Consider the following 23,205-nt stretch of genomic DNA (forward strand, 5'->3'; position numbering starts at 1 on the left):
AATTGTTATCCCTAATCATTTTAACATGATCTAAGATTATTACAGGCTCCATGACTAAATAATCCCAGAACTCTAACAGATAAAGATGAGATGGAAGTTACATCATGTTCAGCAGCCCTCAGGTCCTTTCCATCCACCCATTCATCCAGTGTCCACCTGTAATTAGGCAGAGTGCCTTCAGAGGCCTGATCAGAAAGATAACAGGTGTGTGACACACACACGTTACAAGAATGTGAGCTAATGAGAGGAAAGTGCTCCCTTATGTGTCCATTATAAACACAATCTAAAACAGCCAATTACACAATGTTGTGTAGAAAAAAAGAGCAATGTTAGACAGGATATCTTTGTGTGGACTACCCTCTAGTGGGGGGATGAGCAATCCTTCTCAGGCCGCATGCATTATGGGCCGTGGTGGCAGAAGTGCGGCACACTCAAAAAGTTATAAATAATCTCATCCTCACTCTCACTCAAGATTTTTTTTAGAACCAATTGAATAATTGTATTCAAAATGCTACAACACAAACATTTTACAACCTTTTTTTTATTTATTATTGTCCCATAGTTCAATCTGTCACACAGATTAAATATGCATCAACCCCTTGCTTGAGTTTGTCCATAACTTTGTACTGCCAATGCCATCCTTTGCCTATGCAGTCCTTTCCACATCTTGGTGTCAGACATTAAAAAACTATCACATGACAAAATGATCTGGTACAACTCTTTACAACTAAAAATAAATAAATCACTGTAAAAAATCTAATATCCCAGGGATAGTATTGAACTTAATGGATGTTTGCCTTCATAACTCTGAATAAAATCATAAAGAGGCCAGCCAAATGTAAATGACCAGCCCAAGCAGATGACATCATTAAGGCAAATAAGCAATATATACTTGAACGCATGTGGAAATCTTTTACTATATATATACACATATGATAGACATTGTACAATTCACTAAGGTCCATCTGTGGCATGTCCTTCAACACTATCTGGAGCCTGTCCGTCCTGAACTCCCACTTGCAGGCTACATGCAGTACATGTACGAACAGAATAGAATAATACATGCCACCCTACAAGCCAACAAATAACATTTCCCTGTCCCCAAATATCTATATTTAACCAATGTCAGGTGAAACAGATGCAAATAACAAGGCTGAGGATGGCGAAAGGCAAATCTGTACATGGCTCCTGAAAGAAGGAAAATAAAGATGAATTTTGTCCTTCACTTCTCTGACACAGTCCATAAAGTTAGGTGCAATTGCAATTGCTTGGTGTGTGGTATTTTTCCATCTCCATTTCTTCTTTGTAACTTCAGCAAGGAATTCAAAAGGCCTAGTGGATGAGAATGGGGGGTGGGGTGGGTGGGTCCCCTCACTGATATTGTCTGTAGTCTCCGAATGAGGGACTGGGCATGGGGGCAGGGGCAGGTTCCTCAGCAAATTGGGGTCCTGGTGAGAGAAAACAAACAGTAAACCTCAGAGTGAGATAACAGCCACCCAGTGGTTCTCAAACTTTTTGGATCGTGACCCCTTAAACACAAAGCGATGCCAACTCGCGACCTCCATCACGGGCTGCATATGCAGAGTGGTGAACAGTTCACCTAAAAATGATTTTCCCTTTTCAGGTCGTTTCATTTGATTATCAGAGGAGGACTAGAGGCTGAAAACTATAAAAGCTAAAATTTGAGAAAAATCTGAAAAATTACACATGACAATAAATTTGTATAGTAGAAATATGTTTTTTTTTCCTATCACATAAATCATCTCGCAACCCCCCAAAATTATCTTGCGATCCCCTGGGGGGTCCCAACCCCCCTGTTTGAGAACCACTGGTCTATAAGACAGTTGTTAGGCATTATCAAACAGTTGTTAGGCATTATCAATCAATGTCTAATGTGTGCAATACCCTAAAAGTTCGATTTCATTTACACCTGGTATTAAAATGTGATCTAAATCTGGATATGCTATCCAGATAATGAGCAATCTGATCACAAACACTTGCATTTACACCTGGTATTTATATTCCTTCTTGTTGTCTGCATTCTGTCGACATTGTGATTGGATCTAATATTTTCTCAGAAAAGCAGGCAAGAAGGTGGTAAGTGCGTCTATTGTCAACAAAATCAAACATGACAGGTGTAGGGTTACCAGGGGCGATGCCACTGTACAGACTGTACTCTTCCTTTGCCACGGAAGAGGTCGTCTTTTACGACTCTAGCAGGAAGCAACAGAAACGACAATCGTGTTTGCAGCTGCTGTGAATGCTGATGTTTCTACCTGTGGTGATGACGTTTCTATCCCGTGGCTGGATACTTTCTCACTAATAGGGATTGCATTTACACCTGGCTGACTCTGGCTGAGATCCAATCATAACGTGAGCCAGACCTCCGGAGGTGGTCTGGCAGATCCAATCACATTCTGACCGCGATGCGTGCTGTGTGCATTTAATCCTTGAATTACAATGAGTTTTTCTTCATCATGAGATATCCAGATACAGACTTCATTTTAAAACCAGGTGTAAACAGGGTCTGATTTATAACTTCTTAACTCCATGTACTGTGTTATCTTTCCACACAAAATCCGCCCCATTTTCTTGATGTTGTCAGAAGTATCACTCACCGGTTGGGAACTGTGAAGAAGCAAACCTAGTAAGCAAGATTCCAGCACCCTCTATCAACGCCAGCAGAATGCCCCCCATGGCTGCAGAGCCTACCATGGCTACTGGTCCATCTAAGGAAAACAGGGAATATATGTATAACTTCACACAAACAAGCAGTTTCAACAGGGAGGCTTTACACATTGCTTTAAAAAGGTCCCATATTGTTCAGCTTTCATCATTTTGTTTTCAGATATACTATGGCTCAGGATAAGAATAATGATGTTCATGATGTTTTGAAAATAAATGTAGTTTAGTTAGCAAGTCCATCCACTTGGATGCTGCTTTTTAATTCCTTTGACAGGAGCCCTTTAATGCATCTACGTCTTCCAGGATGAATATATTATGTAACAGATACAATGAATTCAAATGCCTTTAATGTGCAACCCACCTGTTCATATCATGAATAGCTGATTCTCTACATCATAAGCCATTTGTATGAGGCATCTATTTGTTATGGGCTGTGCACCACTGTCACGTAGACCCGAGCACCAGCATCTGTTTATGTTGTTATCTGACTCACTTCTTGCAGCAAGGATGGCTCCAGTCATGGCCCCACTTGTAATTGAGTTCCAGGGATCCTCTTTCCCTCGCACTTTTACCAAACCACAGTCAATCATGGAGAAGAGGCCTCCCCATACTGCAAAGCTACCTGCAACCCAAAAAAGAATTCACACAACCTGAATCAGAAAGAGTAAGACAAGCTTTCCACTTTGTTAGGCCAAGGCCTTGTCATACGTTTTCCTGAACTCATCAGTGGCTTTTGTTATTCCTTTCAAGGGAATCAGACGACATTCAAATTCAACAGTTGTTCTTACCTCCCAACTGTGGAGCTCTGGTCTTAATGGCAGTCATGCTGCCTTTCATTCTGTGGTTCATCCCCTACAAGAGAGCAACACAGATCAATGGAAATTCCTTGCCAACTCAGAATAACCACCTATTTTTATTTATTTTTTATTTAAGGGAAATGACACTAGTTTTTATGGCTTTGTAACCGCTAGAGTTGGCAATAAGGCATGACATTTGATGGAATTCAGTGGGACAGGAAAACATGGTTCGGTTGTCAGATTTGATCCTGAAGACAGGACTATAGCCTTTTGCAGTAGCCAACTTATTAGTTAGCCTACCTCTATTATGGTCTTTCTCGCTGTTTTATGTACTACATGGGCAAAAATGGCATGCAAATTGATGAGACTAAGTTGACAGAAAGGGCACACTCATGTGATTGGGTTCAAATTGAGCAGAAACTCTCTTATGTCATAAGAAATTACCTAATTCATGCCAAAGATACATTTAAGACTTTAAAAAGAAAAAAGACTAGGCGTAACTATAGTGAAACATACTTCAAGGCAAGTTTTTCCTCAATCCATATTCTCTCCAACATAATGCTGCTCAAAATACCTCTGCACTATCTTACCCTAAAAAGGTGCAGTAAGTAAGATTTTCACTGTCCAACAGCACAAAATGACTGTAATATATCTATGGAGGATTGATAGGGTTGTTGATCAAGACCAATGACTCAACAATTACATTGCCAGGTGCTGAGATTTATAGCTTTTAAAACTCTCTTTCCAGCCCATGTTGTGTTTTGAAACAGACCCCCCACCCCATCAACAACACATTTTAAACCACTCAACAACAGAGGACGGTGCTAAGAGCAAGCGACAGGTCACAAGATAATTCATTCTCAAGCCAAAAACACAAATTATTACAGTATATTGCATCATCATTTACAACCTCTTCACTAGATGTTTCTGTTGAATCTCTGTTCTAATTAGCCAGTTTACTCGTCTCTATTGAAACGGTGACTTTATTATTTGTGTCAATTACTGGCCTCCCTTGCTCAAGGGGCCAGAGGGGTGGGGAGTGGGGGATCTGCCAGAGACCTGTCAATGTTGTTGCTATTCCTTGATTGCCAACAAAGGTCGATAAAAGTCACAGATTACTTTACTTCACTTCTCTTTAAAAACCATGCAATTTTTCTTATGAAATCAAACTGCTTTGATAGGGCAGCACAACGCCTTTGTTCAGAGAGCCCTAATTGTGCCATTAACCCTCTTACAATAAATAAAAGTAGGTGTCAAGTGCATGACATGCTCCAAGCAGGCATCAACCCAGTCTCCAACCTACAACTATTACAGAAACCAGCTAAATGAGTCTGTGACTGCTTATTGGATACATTACAGTTGGTATAGGAATGTCTTAAATAATTAAAGTGGTCTGTGAATGAGGCAGTAAGGCAAGGCTGTAAGTACAGTGTTTATCTGCATGACAGAACTTACTGAAGGTGCATTTCTGAATCCTTTGACTGCCTGGAATATTCCCCCTCCAATGGCCCCCATGGTGAAGGCACCACCACAGTCGTCCACAATCCTCCAGGGGCTAAAAGAATAGCACAATCATTAATTCAGGTTCCCTATTAGTCAAGTCAAGTTTAACTTTATTATCCATTTGGGAAATCAATCTGTTCCCTGGTGCACAAACATACATATACAGCAACAATAAAACACTAACAACAACATCAACAAGAAGCAAATTAGAATACATTTTACAGGTCTGAGGTAGTTAGGTCTTAAGTTATATTATGCTATAGTTACAAGGATAATCTATCTTAAAGTTGCATTCACGTGTTACACACCATGATCTCAGGTTCAGTCTTGATTTGCCCCATATGGGTGACCGAGGGTGATAATAGAAGAATAAAAGCTAATTTTTAGTTCATATTTGCATTTGAAATTTGATGAAGCTCATTTGGATGTAAAAGCCATCTTTTACAACAGAACTACAAGCGAGAAACCTCCTAGCCTGGTCACACTTGTTCTGACAGGTATGTCAAGTCACCTGTTAACAGGTCATGCTTACAAACATCAAATCAACTAGAAATACCGCAAAACCAAATACCCTAACTCGACATACACAGTGGTAAATACGTTGCCTAATCGGACTTTACTCAAGGTACCCCGTAAGTTTCCTCTTCAGTTGTTATTGTGCAATCATCAGCCAGCCATCACCAGATAGCCCCTAGGTAGCTAACTTAGCTAGTATGCTAAAGCAACAGCCTGATCTCACTCATTTAAACTCGGCAGCTAATATTTAAAAGTGAAGGACTTGCTATTCAGTGTAAGTTACTTAACAATAGCTGTACAAATTCAATGACTGGAATAATTTAGATCCAATCATGACTTGTAAGCCAAGTGGGTAGATCATAGCAACAATCTAACAAGCCCACAAGGTCACTAACAACGTGATTTAGCAACGAAGGACTAATGCTAGTAGACATTGCCACTGCAATGCTATACAGAGTTAGCATTTCTGCTAATGTTAGCTAACTAGCCGGTTTAGACGTGGTTCGCGGAAGCTACACGCTGTACTGTATAAATACTTAGGCTAGCTTCACCTGACAGTTAAATTAAAGACATTCACTGAGGGGGTTCAACATACACCGCTAACAGTGATATTATATTTTTGTTAAGACTCACCATGGTTCCCTTGCATATTCCTCCATTTTGTTCTTTTGCTGTTCCCTCTGACGTCACGCTTATCGACAACTCTACGTAACGACAATACGTAATTTCTTAAAGGGGCATTTCAAACAAAACTGTTAGCCTACCAGCTCCAGTGGTCCCCAAACTGGGAAAGATGATGAATTAATCATGTGACCATAGATTTAGGAAGAATAATTAATTTCTCAGAATGTGTGATTGAAGGGAGCACACACAAGAAAGTGGTTAAAAATGTTATTTTTGCTATGTCAAGTGATTTCATCATGGTAAATATATCATGATTCTTGCAATTAGATTGGAAAAAATGTGTAGTAAAAAAAAAAAACAACTTTTGAAGTCTTATTAGGCTATATATATAGTAGATTTGTACTGTACAGTATAATCTCATGAATTTAGCATAACTGTGGGACTAGGCTGGGTGAAGCAGTTTTGTCAAAATGGTGGTTGTGGGGTAAAATGTGCCACTAGCACCGGGGCAAGTTTAGCCAACGGATCAACTTACCCCAATCTAATTTAAAAACATATATGTACTCATGTGGTATTTTCTAATATTACGCAGATATCATTATGCTACGAGACTACAAACACAAACAGGTTCAGCCGTCTTGGAGGATCTAAAAAGCAGCCAAGCACGGTCAATTTGTTCAGACGCAAACAGAAGATAGACAGAATGACACTGAAGATATATATTGAGAAAATCAACAAACACAAACATTGTGTTAATATTCTTGTTGAGCCAAGTTGTGCATTGTTATTCTTTTCAGAATAAGACAAACTACCACCATGATATGTTGAAGTAAAAGTAAGCATTGTTAGAATGTGATAGATGAAAAAATGGACGATTCTCAGAAGAGACAGAATGAAGAAACAGATTCTCTGTACCTGCATGCTGGAAAGGCCCTAGTGAAAGGACTGAAAAGGAAAAAATATAGGTGTTGTGTAATATTTTACTCACATGGGGCTCAACTTACCCCTCCTCTGGGGTAAGTTGTGTCAAAATACCATTTTCCTTTTTCAATGTGCAGTATTTCTAAATACTATACCTAGTTTCCCTGTATACTTAAGGATGTCCAACAACCTTAAGTATGTAACAATTATTGTTTCAAATAAATACACATTTATTTTGCCATAGTAGCATAAAATGCAAAAGGTGGATCACTTTACCCTGTTCTCCCCTATTGCATTCACGTGACTGGAAGAGAATGTGTAATGACTTTTCTGATCAGAGGGTTCACTCTCCACTGTTATCTCCCTACCTACAGTGCAGGCAGAAAACAAAAATACATCTCCTCAAATGGGGCTTCCAGGGACAAAACCTTTATCAAATTGGGGTCTGTGGTTTAAAGCGTATCTGTATCAGGGTCTGGGAATCCCTATCCCCTTCACATTAATAAAACCTCTGCAACAGAAATAAGAGATAAGCTGCAGCCTAATCATCAAACCTCGGCCAGATAAGGTTTACACCTCTAACATAACAAAGGGATTTCCGTGAAAGATCATTTTTGTTTGACAGGTGTTTTGAGCAACATAGCAGATATGATTGTCATGTGTTCAAATGCACATACATATCTTACACAATAAGATACAATTACTATAATGAGAAGATTTTGTATGTGGGACTCCTATCTGAAAAGATGTTTAGTTTTGAAAAGAATTTAAAGGAATAATCTGCAACATTTTAATGTTGCAGATTATTCCTTTAACCATACAATAATGATTCAAGGCCTACACAGTGGTTGGTTTGAAATTTTTTTTTAAGAAAGCAGAAGAAATATAAGAAGCCACAGTCTATGCTGACTGTTGTTATCATTACAGTCTGTTGGGCCAGTGTCTGCATTAAAGGCAAAACATCAAACCACTTATCACCAAAGGTGTCACCAAAATCAATCAATTTTGCAGATTATCACACAGATATTGATTATTGTCTATCTATAGGGTAGATTCAATTCTGAGATCAACAGTAAGAAGTGTGTACTATCTAAATCGATTCAAATAATCTTGAAGCAAAACATATGATGTGGAACCAGTAAAAATATCATCTCAGAAGCATCTCTGATGTAGCAACAATTTGTTTCACAACTGTAATAGCCTATACTTATTCTTTTTTTCAAACTATCCAAAAGGGTGTTGATAATTATAGCACATGAATTCCTAAGATGTTTTGCAAACTTAAAAGTGTTTTACACCATTGTAATTTCCCCAACACAACTCTTATCTCTACAGAGACGAGGGAACCTAGATATATAGTACCTTTAAAACCAGAGATAAACCATATACCTGCTGCAGAAACCAAACTAGACCATGCTGTGTTTAAGAAATGTGCATATATTTCACTGTCCACAAAATTACTGTCAGCGCATAATTGATCTTGCAAGTTCTCCTCAGATCCCCTTTGTTGGCACTGAACAACCAGTAATCTCAACATTTTCAAATTCCTTCCCCCTTTTCTCCATCTGAGATCAGTGCTGTTGGTCAGGGGAGCTACAGCCGAGAGACAGACCGCTGGCCCGCGGCCCATTATTAGGAACGGGAAAGGAATGAATTGCAGAGCAAGTCCTCATTGAGAAATGACCAAATATAGGCATTTCATGGATGCAGAGGCTGCGGCAGGGCGATGGAGACATAAACTGGCCTGCTGCTGTTCTCCTCTCTCTCCCTCTCTGAACCCCCAGTGCGCTGGCGGCCTGGCTGCCTGGCTGGCTGGTCGGGGGACTGCTCCCATGTTTCCCTGCAGCTTTGGACACGGTGTGCTGGAACAAACAGCAGAGTCAATAGTTCTTTGTTGGTTGCAGGAGGACATATACATACTGTATATATATAATGATGGATAATGGTAGAGACAAACTCAAATGAAATGTCACACTCCATTTAGTATCGTGAAGTCAGGTCAGCACTCTCCACACATCACAGCAGTGAATTACAAAATCAGTCTTTGTTGTGTTCCTCAGCGCTCACTATTTATACACAGACCTTTTATTAGTATCAACATTACATCTTGTACCTTGGAACAGATCGGCATTGTCCATTCTCACTTCTGAATCATACACCCATGAGGTGCAGCCTCAGGATCTTTTCTGATTGCGTAGACCCCTGAATAATTAAGGTCAGGGACACATAGGTCTTATGATAAATGTTTCATGGATTTACTGAATATAAAAGGTCCTGTTTTGGTACAGCTGGGAAATTATTTTTTCATCAAATTAGCATCATTCACAAGCAGTGCTGCAGGAGAACAACACCTTTAAAAGAGATTATTATTTATGCTGCAGGGTAACTTTCACATAGTTGTTGGCTATGGATACATATCATGGCTCTGCATATAGTCTATTGTGCCTTCCTAGCAACAACTAGATCTGAAGTGGAATGTACATAATGGCAGCACTTGTGTGTATTATGAACAGCCTCATGCAATTTCATGAAGAGCATAAAAACAAATGAATGACAGCTGAACGGAAATTAATACAGAAATACACCTTGCTTTATCATACTGATAAATATTGCAAAAGGTTTATAGATTTTACTGTCAGACAGATTCTCTTTCATCTTATATACACATTGTTCTCACTTGTCAAGTGATTTTAATCAGGTTTATAACATTACACTTGTGACTTGTCACTGCATACATACCAGAATCTTTTATTGAAGACATACAGGCTCTGGAAGTATGGCATGTGTAATCAAATATGACAGGGAACTTCTTCAACACACACAACAGTCATCAGCCACTCTGCCACTCTGATTTCTTTTATCACATTAGAATAGTTTAGAAATGACATTCACTTAAAAGTATGGCATACATCAACAAGGCTGTTGTATAGGGTTGATAGTAATGGTTTTCAAAATCCCTAAGGTTAAGACATGTAGATGTATTACGTAAAAAGTAAGATATTCAAACACCCAGCCTAGAATAATACAGAATATCAGATCAGATACTAAAGGACAGCCTTTCCTACTTCCTGATAAAAAAATATACATAATAATAACTCTCATCCTGCAGTCTTTCGTCATAGACCAGGATTTCACTGGGCTGCTTTCCAATGTGTTTAACTTTGCCTGAGATGTCTTGAGATTTGGCAATGAGACACACACACATCACAAACCACCTTGATTCACTGCTCAGTTTTTTGTTGTTGTTGTTGTTTTGTGTCTTCTTACTCAGTGTGAATGTCTTAAGCCAGCCCCCCACTTTTGATAATTCCCTGATATTTATGCCATTTCAGAATTCCCTGGTTTGTGCAGAATTCCAAGTGACAAGCATAAAGTGGATTCCCTCTCCACAAATAAATAAACGGTCAAATTAATGTCCACTATATCAATGATAGACTTTTGTATAGAAGAATTTATAAAGAGTTATTTGAATCTCTTACTAAGCTCACCGCACACTCCCACCACGCTCACATTCAACCAACGCATACACAAGCCAACATATTATATGACCGGCTTCATATAATCTAGTGCAAATAACAGGCAAAGCGTCAATATGAACGGAAGACAAACAGCCACAAACTCATGGCACTCTCTGCAGTTGGCTGTTAGAAAACCCCCTGCGTCACTCATTCTCCATAGTGTCCTTTTGGTCCAGTGTTTGAGGGGAGAACTCATAGTGAAGGCTACTCATCCAACCGATGGGCATCTCATGTTTCACCTTTTCCTTGCTGTCTCCATCTGTCCCACAGCACAGTTCTATGACATAGTATTAGATCTGCATATGGGGGTTACAGTGTGTAGAGTTTATCTCCTTGAAGACCTGTGGTGAGATGTCTGCTCTCCCTTTCTCTTCTGTTTCACTTTACATTCCAATGGAAATATCACTGCAACCACTTTGGCACCGGCACCTGTGGGAGACAGAGTGCAAATGTAAGTATGTGTGAATATACCGCGGACACACAAGCTCATCCATACACCGGTCTTTACATACCTTCTTGAGTTGTTTCATATCGCTTCCCCTGATAGAGGCAAGCAGTTGGTCCCTTGAGTTCTTACTACCGCCTGGGCCTTTTCCGTCCAGCTTCCTCTGCGAAACCGGTGTCAGGGAGTTCCTCAGGGAGTCGACGTCCAGCATGGGAGGAGGAGGAGGTGGAGGTCCGCCGCCGGGAGGAGGTGGAGGCGGCGGTGGACCTCCGGCTCCCCTTTTGGGTGTCAGCTTCGGTGACGGCATCGGTGAGGGTATGGGAGAGGGTTTGGGGGAAGCCCGGGGCGAGCCTCTCAGAGAGCCTCCGCCGCCCGTCTTGGGGACCTCCAGCGTCCCCTTCTTCTCCCCGTTGGCCTGGGCCTGCTTCTGCTCCTGCAGGCGCTTCTGCCTCTGCCGGTCCATGTTGCGACTCAGTATGTTCGTCATGGTCATCCTGGGCCCGGCCAGCTCGAAGTGATAGCCCAGTTTCAGCAAGGTGGTGTTGTCTTTCAGGATCTTGGTCATCTCCATCTCCGTCTTCCCGCCGCAGATGTGGCGCTGGTTGTGGAAGCGAAGCTCGGTGAGGGTGGCGTTGTGCTGCAGCGCCTGGATGAGGGAGATGATGCCCTTGCCGGTGAGATGGTTGGAGTCAAGGTTGATGCTGGTGATGGTCTTGTTGCTGCGGAGGGTTCCCGCGATGGCATAAGCCACATGGTCGTCGGCGCGGCAGTTGGCCAAGGCAAATGTCTTAACGTGGGTGTTGTTGTGCAAGGCCTCCGCAAACTGGATGAGTGTTTTAGTCTTGATGACCTCTGAGTTGTTCACATTGAGCTCCAGGAGGGAGGGGTCGTTGCTTCGAACCTGCTCCATCAGCTCGTCAAACATACTAGAGTCTTCGTCCTCCTCCTCTTCCTCTTTTGCCTTGCTGTTGGAGTTCTTGTTGGCCACACAGTTGCCGAGTTTTTCGGTTTCCTCGGCTTTGCTGGGTTTCGACCCTTTTCCTTTACTATCCTCTTTCTCCTTTTTCTCCTCTACTTTCTTCTCTGCGCCAATCTTCCTGTCCTTCTCTTTCACATGGTCATTATGCTTCACCTCCTCTGCTGTCTCTTTTCTTTTTTCTGCCTTATCATCTTTCACCTGCACATTGCTATCACCCTTCTCAGACTTCTGCCGCTCAAGTTTGACATCAGGCTTGTCTTTATCCTCAGTTTTTTTCTCATCCCCTTTAGGCTTCTTCTCTTCTTCTAATTTACTCTCTTGGCTTTCTTGTGCCTTGCTCTGCTTCTCCACCATCTTAGAGACAAGTCCTCGTTTCCTGATATCCTGCTTTGTTTCTTTTTCCTTGCTTACCTCCTTCTCACTTTTCTCTCGTAGCTTTGAGATAATGTCCTTCGTTTTGCTGTCATCTCTTTTCCTGCAATCTTCTTTTCTCTCCTTTTCTCTATCGTCCTTTTTCTCCTGTAACTTGGAGATCATGTCTTTTGTCTTGCTACCTGTGCTCTCTCTATTTTCTCTCCTATCCTTTAGCTTATTGTCCTCATATTTTTCTTTTTCTTTCATCTCATCTTTCACCTCACTCTCTCTGCTCTCCTGCTTCCTGTATCTACTTGAAAGCCTGCTCCTTTCCTCTCTAGAGCATTCAGGTCCTTTGTTGTTTCTGTCCTCCGTCCTAATATCCCTTTCACTCGAGACACTAGCCTGTCTCCGTAAGCCTCCTATCTTGTCATCATTCCCCTCCTGACTCAGGCCCATCTTCCTCAGGTACTCCTGCTTCCGGCTCTCCTTCTTTGGCTCACCCTGCAGGAGGAGGGATATGATATTGGAGTTTTGTCAGACAATAAATAAGCAGTGAATCTATCTGCCAACATCAAAAACAAATCATTCCAGAGTTATTTAAATCTTCCTTGGGCAATATTAGTCTGGTATGTTGCCTTCCCTGCAGACCTCTTGAAATTGTAATTATTTCAGATTATTTATTAGATATCTATGCCTTTAAGGGTTAGGGTTAGAACCAGAACCAGAACCTGTTCTCCCAGACATGTAAAAACATAGGACACAGCCAATGATATAACACTTAACCATGCAAATGCTTCCGCAAATGTATTCCTGCACTATAAAATGGCTCCCCATCCATTTGCTTACTGTAAACACACACTCTACCTGACATTATGTAGCATGTGTGTTTACAGCGAGCAAGAGGACACGGGAGCCATTTTACAGTACAGGGATACATTTGCGAGAGAGAGAGAGAGAGCGAGAGAGAGAGAGAGTAGCTAGCTAAGTGTTTGATTTGTGAGCTCTCCATCTGTTTTGCTGCGTGAGGCCGCAGCCCTGGCAGATGTATCCTTAAAAGGCAGTGAGCGTAGGAGCAATCAACCAAGGAATTCCATCAGGCCGGGATTAAGAAGCTCCACAGGGCCGCAGCTCCATCGACTGAAGTGCCTTTCCTTTAAACACAGCCAACAGCAAACTGCTAGAAACCTGGCTGCCTCGCACCCTACCAGGGAGGGTTCTGCATGTCAGGGGCTACGAACACAAAAACTTTTATAGCGTGACACACAAGGATAAGAGTAACGCCTGTGTTTGTTTCTCAGAGGCTGTTTCTCCACTTGTGTGAACATGATTAAGAATGTGAAATGGCTGTAAGTAAGCCTCAGGGGGGAACCGTGTTTTTCCTGGCACAGACACCAACTCCGGGGACCACTATTTATGAGCCGATGGACTCAGTGTGCATGAGGTCCAGTTGGCAGTTTGCTACAAGCAAATTGAAAAATATCACATGGAAACTATCATTAGAATACCTTGGGACAGTGGATGCTATGTAGTGCTGTGTCCATCAATCATAATTGCACGCACTGCCGTTTGATTTTTCCAAACTTCTAAATTCACCCATCTGCAGGTCATTTTCATAACAAATAAGAAAAACAAAAAACTCAGAAAACTACTAGTGGAAGTAGCCCACATACAAACAATATGAGAGGCAGGAGAAAATAGCATAAAAATTACACAACACTCATAAAAATTACAAAACACTCATGGGTGTTTCCTATGAGTCAAACTGAACCAAAGTGGATAAGGGGTCAATTCATTCACTGACGATGCAACCATACCTCAACTGACTGTTCTCTCTGACTGAGCCTCCCTTTAGGGTCACCCTCCCGTCGAGCGTCCAGCTTAGCGTCCCGGACATTGTTGGTCATAGGTGGCTGCGTAGCTTGGCCTTCCCCTTGGTCCATGATCTTCCCCTCGTTGGGGTCGAGGTCTGGCACCTTCATCATATCCTTCTCCAGCTCCTCCATCTCCTCGGGGGAGAGGGTGGACAGCAGGTTGTCCAGGTCCGGGTCCTCGCTCACCTGGCGGCCCGTACGGGTCAAGCCTCTCACCTTTCTCCTGGACATGGTTGCCTAAAATCTGGGGTAAAGGCTACACCCGTGGAGAAAAAACAGAGAAATTGGATGTCTTGGGGGTGGTGGTTGTGGTGATGGTGTTAGTATATCCCTTTTTTAAAATTAGATTACTGTGTTGTTATTTCTCTCCTATAGCAAGCAGTTGAATATTCCGATAGGCCAAAGATGATGTCCTGCTGTCCTGTCCTGTCCTGTCCTGCTCACCAAAAAGCCACCAGAGGCATCAATCCTGGCTGGACTCACAGGAGGCTGCCTTGCAGTTAGGGGTACCAGTGACGGACTGCAAGAGCCTCGCATCATCAAAGTGGACTGTGAGGCTGGGACATTCTTTGAAATCCTGTGAAAGTGCATGTCCATATTTAGTTCAGGGTACACACTCCTTTAAAGGCAATGGGAAGGGCTGAGGTTTACAGAGATGCCAGGCCATGGTATTACACAGCCAGACTTCCTATTACACAAATCATGTTGCTATTGAGACCGGTTTCCAATTGTTTAATTAATAAAGACTGCAATAGCAAACAGCTAAGGATTTAAAATTACACTTGCTGCCAAGCGAGAAATGTCAGCTTTCTTTTACAAGCTGTTCTATTTTCTGGTTTCTTAAGTAAACCCATTCCCAACATTTGGGGAAAGACAATTTAAGTTAAAGAAATATATATTGTTTACACAGCAGCTATGAATAAAACTAGTAGGTCTGTGGTTTAGGGGAAAAGAGATTCATTATTTGTTGAGAATGCACACAGGCTCCTAATAGATAACAAGATGTTGCTTATAATCACAGTAAAAATTGTAGCTCTACATCATCTATTATATAATAAAACTGAACACATTTGACTTTCCTTGAAAGTGACTATGGACATCTAGTGGTCAAAATAATGTAAACACATAATGGCCCCGTTTCAAAGATGACATAATGAGACTATATGGGAAAAAAAAAGAAAAGAAATAACAGACACAGCAGACCATTGTATTTTACATTCCAAAGTTAAATTTTTATGTTAATAGAAATAAAAACTTTTCACTCACTTTATATTACAATATCATACCATCCATTTGACAACAGACAAAAAGCCATATCTAGACAGTTATATTGCAATCGATGTCAATTTCATTAACACACTCATAGAGTTGGTCAGAAGCACAAATGAACAGAAACACCTTTGAGCAAATGTATGTCAAACTATGACAGCATCTTTAAACGAAAAAATTCCAGTGTTGTACTTGTGCTTTACGAAGGCTCAGTAAGTCTGTACATATGGACATAACATATAATTTATGCTGTAAACTAGTGGCAGTAATTTCCGTCCGATTCATCACATGGTTTTGTACTGAGAGAAGATACAGCAGTAAGACTCGAGGAATTGTTAGAGCGAGCACAGGCTTCTCTGATGAGTGAGAGGGAGAGAGAGAAAGAAAGAGAGAGAGAGGGGGGAGAGAGAGAGAGTTCAGTGGGGTTTTTTTGAGGATACGAGACGGTTGCCTTGTTCAATACATTGCACCTGAATACACATAATCCAAGCCTCACGTATGAGCAGTCAGTCAGATTACTGCACAACACATGCTTGACACATGTTCGACAATTCAAGCATCTCACAAGGAGCACAATGTGGCAAGAGGGATCATTGACAGGGCTGGTACTTTCTGTCCAAGCTGGCAACCTGGACAATTTATAGTAATAATTTTCACCTCAAAAATTGGATTACAGATCTTGACCTCACTGGAGACTGTACAGGTAACCCTAAATTTAAAGAGACGTGGAGAAAAAAAATGTGACCAACTTTTTAAACAGTAGAGATTTTTGGCTTTGTAGCTTGGCCAGAAGGTAGAACCCATTTCACAGTAAGAGGTGATCCCAGTAATAAATATAATACAATACCAAATGGAAAGATGCCAAAACTTAGTATTAAAATGCAATCTCTTATGTTACAATGACTTCTCTTTTTTTTTTAAATAACTTGTTACAATATCATAAAATATTCAGCTGTATCGATTTACAAAATATGCACTGAAATAGTTAATCTCATTTTTCTCATGGTTAATTATTGTAAGGCGGGTCACATTGTTTTAATCAAGCAGCATGACCTGCAAACTCCCTTGACCTGATATGTTACAAGAAATAAACATTTAACATGGACTTCACTGATAAAGACATTCTAGCTGACTCTATGGGATTAGTCTAATGGCTCATTTCTAATTGTTCAAAATTAGAAGAAGCAGGAGAGAACGGATAACTTTGACTGGGAAGCATGCTAACGCTGTGATGACACATTAGAATGGTGTAGCTAATATATTATACCATGGAGCTGTTTGTCAGCCAGGTACGGAAAACGAGGTGAGACTGAGCTGCCAAGTAATGGCTGACTAAAGGCTTCCAACACAGGAGAGAAGAAAAAATATCTGAGCAAATTCGTCTTAGACATAAGACAGTAAAACACTGCCTATGATCCAAACACTCCCTTTTTTCCAGTGTGTCTGTTTTTCCCTTTACCCATTAACGGATTAAGAAACGAGCAAACATGGATATAAAGACATCATGTATTGTACTCACATCTGATAGAGGGAGAAGGTGGATCAATGACCGAGATGACCTGGAATGTAGCCTTAGGCAGTGATCGATTCACTTCAATTTAACAAGGTTGAGGAAGTAAAGCATCATTTTTTTGTTTTTTTTTCCCTTTCATAAATAAAGGGGATGCACGTTATCATTTTTCGCAACCCCCTTCCCTAAGGTAATGGCTCCTGTCGTTAGGTTCAACCCTGTTATTGAGGTGAGTGTGTGTGTGTGTGTGTGTGTGTGTGTCAGAGCAAGAAGTGAGAGCAGAGAGAGAGAGAGAGACGCGACGCCGGCTGAGTACCTCCTCACTTCGGGGATTGTGTGACATTCCCTCCGTGTAAACCGCCAGGAGGAACCAGGCGTCAGGTTGCAGAAACAAATTCGACTCACGCAAATGCTCCATAAAAGTGGGACAATGTTATAAATAAACAAAAAACCTTAAAGTGCCTCTGGTTATCTTTCACAGGCAAACCACTGCTAGTCAAGCTGTCTGTGTGTGTGTGTGTATGTATGTGTGTGTGTATGCACACTGATGCCTTCTCCTCTTGATACAGTCATTTCTCTCTTGCTGTTATGTCCCACTGTGTGTGTAGACTAGCCCATCAATGGCCAGGATACTGTGGTGGAGAATAAGGTGGCGGGGCTGAAAAAGAAGAAGGTAAAAAAAAAGAGAAGAATTCAGCATCCTACATGCCTTTATATCTTATGATTATGAAAATTCAAAGAGTCTTTATTTACCCATTCATGAGGCTAAGAAAGAAGCCTTGACTGGAGTAGCCGGCAAAAATGTAATTTTCTTAGTCGTCACACCACCTAGCTAGTCTTACCCTGGCTGTATCCAGGATCTGCCATTGGGTATGCGGCATAGGGCCCAGGATGCATCATGGGATACTGTGGGGGCATGCCAGGGTACTGGGGCGCCATCGCGTAACCTGGGTGCGGATAGTCGGAGGGTCCCAGCGGTTTTCCGTAAGCATCATACATGGGCTCCACTGGGTAGCTGGCCATAGGGATCTGCTGGGCTGAGGGTCAAAAACAAACACACGGTTGTAAAGGAATACTCCATGAAGTGGCGTGGAGAGCGGCATTTGCTTCCGCGTACTGACGTATTTCCAAATACAAGAGAAAGTTAGGGCGGGAAGCTTCAGTGGGAGGGGCTTATTTGAATGTCAAACCCACTCAGATCAAACGCGGGACAGCAGTCGACACTCTGGTTGTGGAGGAATATTCTCTGTTTCCCCCGTCTGGGAAAAGAGTTTTAGGTGACGCACAGCCCAAAACACTAATTCGTCCCATGTTTCTAGCTGGACTGAACTTGCATAATAGAAAAAAAATAGCGGGTGATCGGGGGAATAATTCCAATGGTTATCAAAATTTCTGTATACGCCCCCGAGTGCAGGATGAGTCATCAACAGAAATGTGCTCTTTACCAGAAAGAATAATAATAATAATAATACTAATAATACATTTGATTTAAGAGCACCTTTCTCAGACTCAAGGACACTTAACATTGTGTGAGTGTTCAAAAATCAAGTAAGCTACATTAAAACTGCAAAAATTAAAAAGAGGATAAAAGGGCAAAAAGAGATGGTCTGTTAATTTTTATATAAAATTTCTAGAAATCAACATTTTTTGTCATTTCTTTGGCCTATATTGGTGAATAAGTGTACACTAACTCCAGCAACATAGGCAAAAAAGTAAAAAAAAAAAAAAAAAAAAAAAGTTATTTTTCATTTCATGGGGTCTTTACACTTCTGTGGGGGGAATAACAAAGATTTTTGTTGCCAACAAAAATGCAAAGTAAAAGAGAGAGTGTGGTCTTACCATCATAAGGTGTCCTGCCCCTCTGCTGCCTTCTCTGGTAGAGGTAACAGCAGGAGCACATGAAGCAGCACACCATGGTAGCAATGATAGCCACAAATAGGAGAATGGAGGAGGCAATGCCCGCTATGGTGGTGGGGCTGAGAGAAACAGAGAGAGGAGAGAGAGAGAGGGTGAGAGAGAGTGAAGGGGACGGCGGGTCAGACTTCAGTTAAACCTCAAAAGCATTTCCTTTCTTATAATTTCATCATCCTGCCCTCGTATTATTCCTCCCCTCCAATCTTGCAAATTGCAATACACTTCGGAAAGGATTAAAGGAGAGAAGATGTGATGAATGGAGGAGAGGCTTTTGATCCTGATTCAGTGTTTACTGCAGAGTGACACTGAAATCAGACCCCAAGTTAATGTGATACGCAGCCTCTCTCTCTCTCCCTCTCTCTCTCAGATTCCATCACCTCATAGTCTCAGTAAAGCAGCAAAGCCTTCCATTTCATCTCAGCTTCTATCACCCATCCATCTGATCTCCCATCGGGGCTTAATAAGCTCCAGGTCGGCCGCTCTGTGCCGGGAGGTGATGGATGGCTTCCAGCACTGTGGAGGAAACCGCCGGGTCGCAGCCTCTCAGGTGCGAGGTTGCTTAGTCCAGCATTATCCCAATCCCTCACTGGGGACTTTGGCGTAATCCGCCACTAAAAGCAGAGACAGCTGATGTAACAGAAGAGCCAATGAGAAGATATTGCACTGCTGGGACCTAAGTGAAGTCAATTAGTCAAATGCAGCCAATGGGAATGGGCCAATGTAACAGAGTCTAGACTGCAGCCATATAGCTGGAATTGGAGACCTGGCCAATGGCACCAAGTTCTTCACATGTGACAAAGTGGGCAGTGAGGAGATATAGAGTTCAATTGCTTTCTATCTTTTTTTTTCTTCTAAAATTAGGGCAATACATGTCATGCTTTATGTTGACAAATGATGGCATCTGTTTTCCTTCCCACATAGATCACTCTGTACACATAACAAACCACTCCATACATCAAAATGCCATGCAGTGATAACCGTTTGATAGTTACAAATAAAATGATATGAATTTTAATTTACTTTATCTGGATACAGTCAGGGAACATAACACAATAACATAAAATACGGAGTGTAGGTCTGTTAGGGTTAAGGTCAATTCAATTTCAGTTCAGTCAATTCAAAGATGTGTTTTTAGACTGAATGTCATGTAAGAAAAGAAAGATAGCATTTATTCTATTCTATTCTTATAGGGGACATGGTGCCTCAGGGTGGCAATCACCTCATAGTTCCTATATTCAGAGTGTATATTGTCATAACACTTCTTCCATAATATAATAGCAAGACATTTTTAATGTTTTGCAATACATTCACTACTAAATGTTCCTGTATTTTTACAATATTTTATGCTTATATTCATTAGAGTGCAGTAAAACACTAAAATATTATCCCTGCAAGTAACAAATGTAAAGACATATTTCGTTATACTTATGAGTAAAAAGCCATCAGATGCAATCCAGCACCTTTGAGGCTTTGAAGCGCTCTTTCAAGGACTTTTTTCACTTGACAAAAACAACTGCTCTGAAAGGACGGCATTATGCGCTCCTTCAGCGATTTGGCCTCGAAATGTGAACAAAAACACCGACTCTGGGTGTCGACGCGCTGAAACAGGATAGTGAGAGCAAGTAACGCAATATGCTGCGACTGTCCCCACCTGAACTGGAAGAGCATGCAGCGCTTCTGCTCCCTCTCTGTGATCATCTTGAAGGCGTCCAGGCAGCAGTAGCGCCGGTGGCAGTTCCCACAGCAGAACGTGATCAGAGGGCAGTCGAAGCCGTTGTGCCAGGTGCCATTTTTGTCCACGTACCACAGGCAGTCCTCGTTGGCTCCCACTGCAAGACAAGTGAAACAACAAAGTGTACAGCAACACGTTAAGGGAGACATGAGAGAGGGAGAAGGGAATAAGGAGGCAGCAGAGGAAGAGTGAAAGGAAGCAGCAGGTTTGACTTTCAGTTCAATCACAAAGAAATTTCCATTCTTACTTTCTATCTTGCCCCCTCCCCTCTATCTTTTCATCTCACATTTACAAAGTGAGATAATGCTCGACTGTTCAATTACAGATTCTGCTTTGCTCTGCCTTCAAGACCAAAAAAACCCAAACAATACTTATTTTGAACATGTACTGGCCGTTCCTTCTTTACAACTTACTTTCTTATTCTCTGGCCAAACAGTCATAATGCATTATTCAGTGATTGCATGTGGCAGAGGTTGAAAGCCGATTAGGGCTCAAGCAGGATACCCAGGAGTTTAAAAAAAAAAAAAAAGGCTTAGATAACTAAAATGGAGCAGCAGTCCATTTATGAATTCAAATGTTTTATTCCCATGGTAACAGACTCCAATCAGCATTTGTGGACATCAACAACTCTCTCCAAAAGCAAGAAAGTAAGAAACTTGAGAAATAGGACTCAAACATGTCTTGGTTGTCTGGTCTGTGGATTTAAGAAACAACTGTTCACAAATACTGACTAAGAAAACAATTGACTTTCATAGGATTAACATATATGAATCCTTAAACCGAGTCTATTGACGGTCAAAAAGCAGCTGGTATCAGTGTGTTTGTGTCACACTCCTGGACACAGAATCCAAGGCACACTAAAGTAGGAAAAGTTAATAAGTTACGGCCTGCTCACGTCAGCCACCTGTGTGTCGGGTGCTAAAAGTTACACTGCCTTGTTCACGTAATGTGGATTTTCCTCTGGTGCCTGGGGGAACACAGATGCATTTCTCTGACCATGTAATGCACTTAATGATTTTTTTTTTAAACCTGAGATAGCTGGTCTTCCTGGTTGAATTTAGGATTTTTAAGCATTTTGAGGGAAACTCCATAAAGGGCCGTCTGCCATGCTTAGCCATGACTTGGCTCTTGATCCTGTTGATCCTAATTTTGGATTATGACCATTGAGTGCTCATATTGTGAATACTGATTTTGCACTTAGCTATGAGCTGATTAAAAATGTATTATTGCTTATTTACACTGCTGTGTGAAGCCTGTCTTCAACTATTGCAAATAAATAAGAGAAAACATTTCTTCAAACCCAATTCAGATAAGATGCAAATGGTCCAGTATTGATGGGAGCTACAAGTTGATTTTTCAGTTGTAACACAAAAATAACTTCAAAGCTGTGACATTACGCTGTACATATTTCCCTGTAATTAATTAACTAATTACTAAGTACCATGAATGTAATTATCTCCAACTGTAGGCTACTATTTCTTTTTATGTTTTAATGATTTTTATGATATGATTAAAAGAGCTCATGACTGATAATGAACGTACTTTCTCTTTACATTTCCCTCTTACTATATTTTGTAAAGCTTACAAGATTTTATTTGAAGCATAATTAAAGTTTTATACAACTCGATTGTAAAGGAAAGAAATTCGACTGAATTTTCACAATCTTGTATTAATCTTATAGGATCCTCTTGGGGAAAAAAAGACATCCAATAACACTTTTCACTAGAGGCTTATACAAATTAGCACTGCATGCTCATTTCAACCGGACACTAACCTGTTTGGCTACAGTTACAGGCCTAAAATAAACATCTAGGTTGGTTCTACTCAGAAGTAAACAGCCAGAAAGCAGCATGACATCATGGACGTGCAATTGTTGGCTGCAACACTGCAGGACAAAGCACAGACGGACATGGTGTGATGCTCCAGTCGTAGTTGAAATAATTCCCATGCATGCACAGCATGTTTGCAGGGATCTGGCGGTGCGGCCTGGATGGAGATGAGCCATAATCTTACCCGGAGAAGTGGAGAGGACGATGGTGAGCGCCGCCAAAGTCAACGCGACAAGGGACATGTTGCCCGGTGGAAAGAACATCCCCATCCTCAATTAAAACCGAGCAAACACAATTTAAAGCGTAGGTGTGAAATTAAATAACTGCTGTTTACATCTGTGTAAAAAAAAAAATCTGCCTAACAGCTCCTTTTAATCATTATCCTAGCTCAGGGATTGCATATCAGGCGGGACGGGGGTTGGCGATCGGTAATTTATCCGTCGAAATGACACATCGCGGCGGCTGTGACGCCGTTCACCCGGGGCTGGGAGGATGCTGCCTTCACGTGCTGTGTGAAACGTCGGAATTAGGATGAGCACACATGATAAATCCAACAAAGTTGACTAGGAAAGGCTTAATTAAGGTTTATGTATGATAAACATGTATCGGATAATAAAATACTTCCATGAGGAAAACAGAGTTGTGATGTTTAAAAGGGCAGGAAGCATGTAAGCAATGTCAACAACTGATGATAAAAGTGATGTATGTTTTTGTCATATCATTTGGCATTCTATG

The 23,205-nt window shown here is 41.3% G+C and overlaps 3 protein-coding genes across 3 annotated transcripts; all 3 read right to left on the minus strand.

Moving 5' to 3' along the window:
- Nucleotides 1–535: 535 nt before the first annotated feature.
- timm17a (translocase of inner mitochondrial membrane 17 homolog A (yeast)) lies at nt 536–6,199 on the minus strand. The gene is made up of 6 exons (XM_071543977.1): nt 6,135–6,199; nt 4,938–5,037; nt 3,474–3,537; nt 3,179–3,307; nt 2,619–2,729; nt 536–1,448 (listed from the first exon to the last, which is right to left on the minus strand). Exons 1-6 carry the CDS (start codon nt 6,158–6,160, stop codon nt 1,372–1,374), a joined length of 507 nt encoding a protein of 168 aa, XP_071400078.1. The 5' UTR covers nt 6,161–6,199; the 3' UTR covers nt 536–1,371.
- A 3,434-nt stretch (nt 6,200–9,633) lies between these two features.
- lmod1b (leiomodin 1b (smooth muscle)) lies at nt 9,634–14,716 on the minus strand. The gene is made up of 4 exons (XM_071543978.1): nt 14,661–14,716; nt 14,160–14,472; nt 11,077–12,846; nt 9,634–10,993 (listed from the first exon to the last, which is right to left on the minus strand). Exons 2-4 carry the CDS (start codon nt 14,445–14,447, stop codon nt 10,967–10,969), a joined length of 2,085 nt encoding a protein of 694 aa, XP_071400079.1. The 5' UTR covers nt 14,448–14,472; nt 14,661–14,716; the 3' UTR covers nt 9,634–10,966.
- Nucleotides 14,717–17,515: 2,799 nt separating this feature from the next.
- Nucleotides 17,516–22,739, minus strand: shisa4 (shisa family member 4). The gene is made up of 5 exons (XM_071543985.1): nt 22,655–22,739; nt 20,561–20,738; nt 18,835–18,971; nt 17,838–18,032; nt 17,516–17,653 (listed from the first exon to the last, which is right to left on the minus strand). The coding sequence occupies exons 1-5, from the start codon at nt 22,737–22,739 to the stop codon at nt 17,613–17,615; spliced, it is 636 nt and encodes a 211-aa protein (XP_071400086.1). The 3' UTR covers nt 17,516–17,612.
- Nucleotides 22,740–23,205: the final 466 nt, after the last annotated feature.

This window comes from Centroberyx affinis, unplaced genomic scaffold (genome assembly GCF_046629955.1).
Source record: "Centroberyx affinis isolate AG114_WGS23_722 - 3 ecotype Tasmania unplaced genomic scaffold, CSIRO-AGI_Caff_v1 ptg004430l_1, whole genome shotgun sequence".
NCBI lineage: Eukaryota > Metazoa > Chordata > Actinopteri > Beryciformes > Berycidae > Centroberyx > Centroberyx affinis.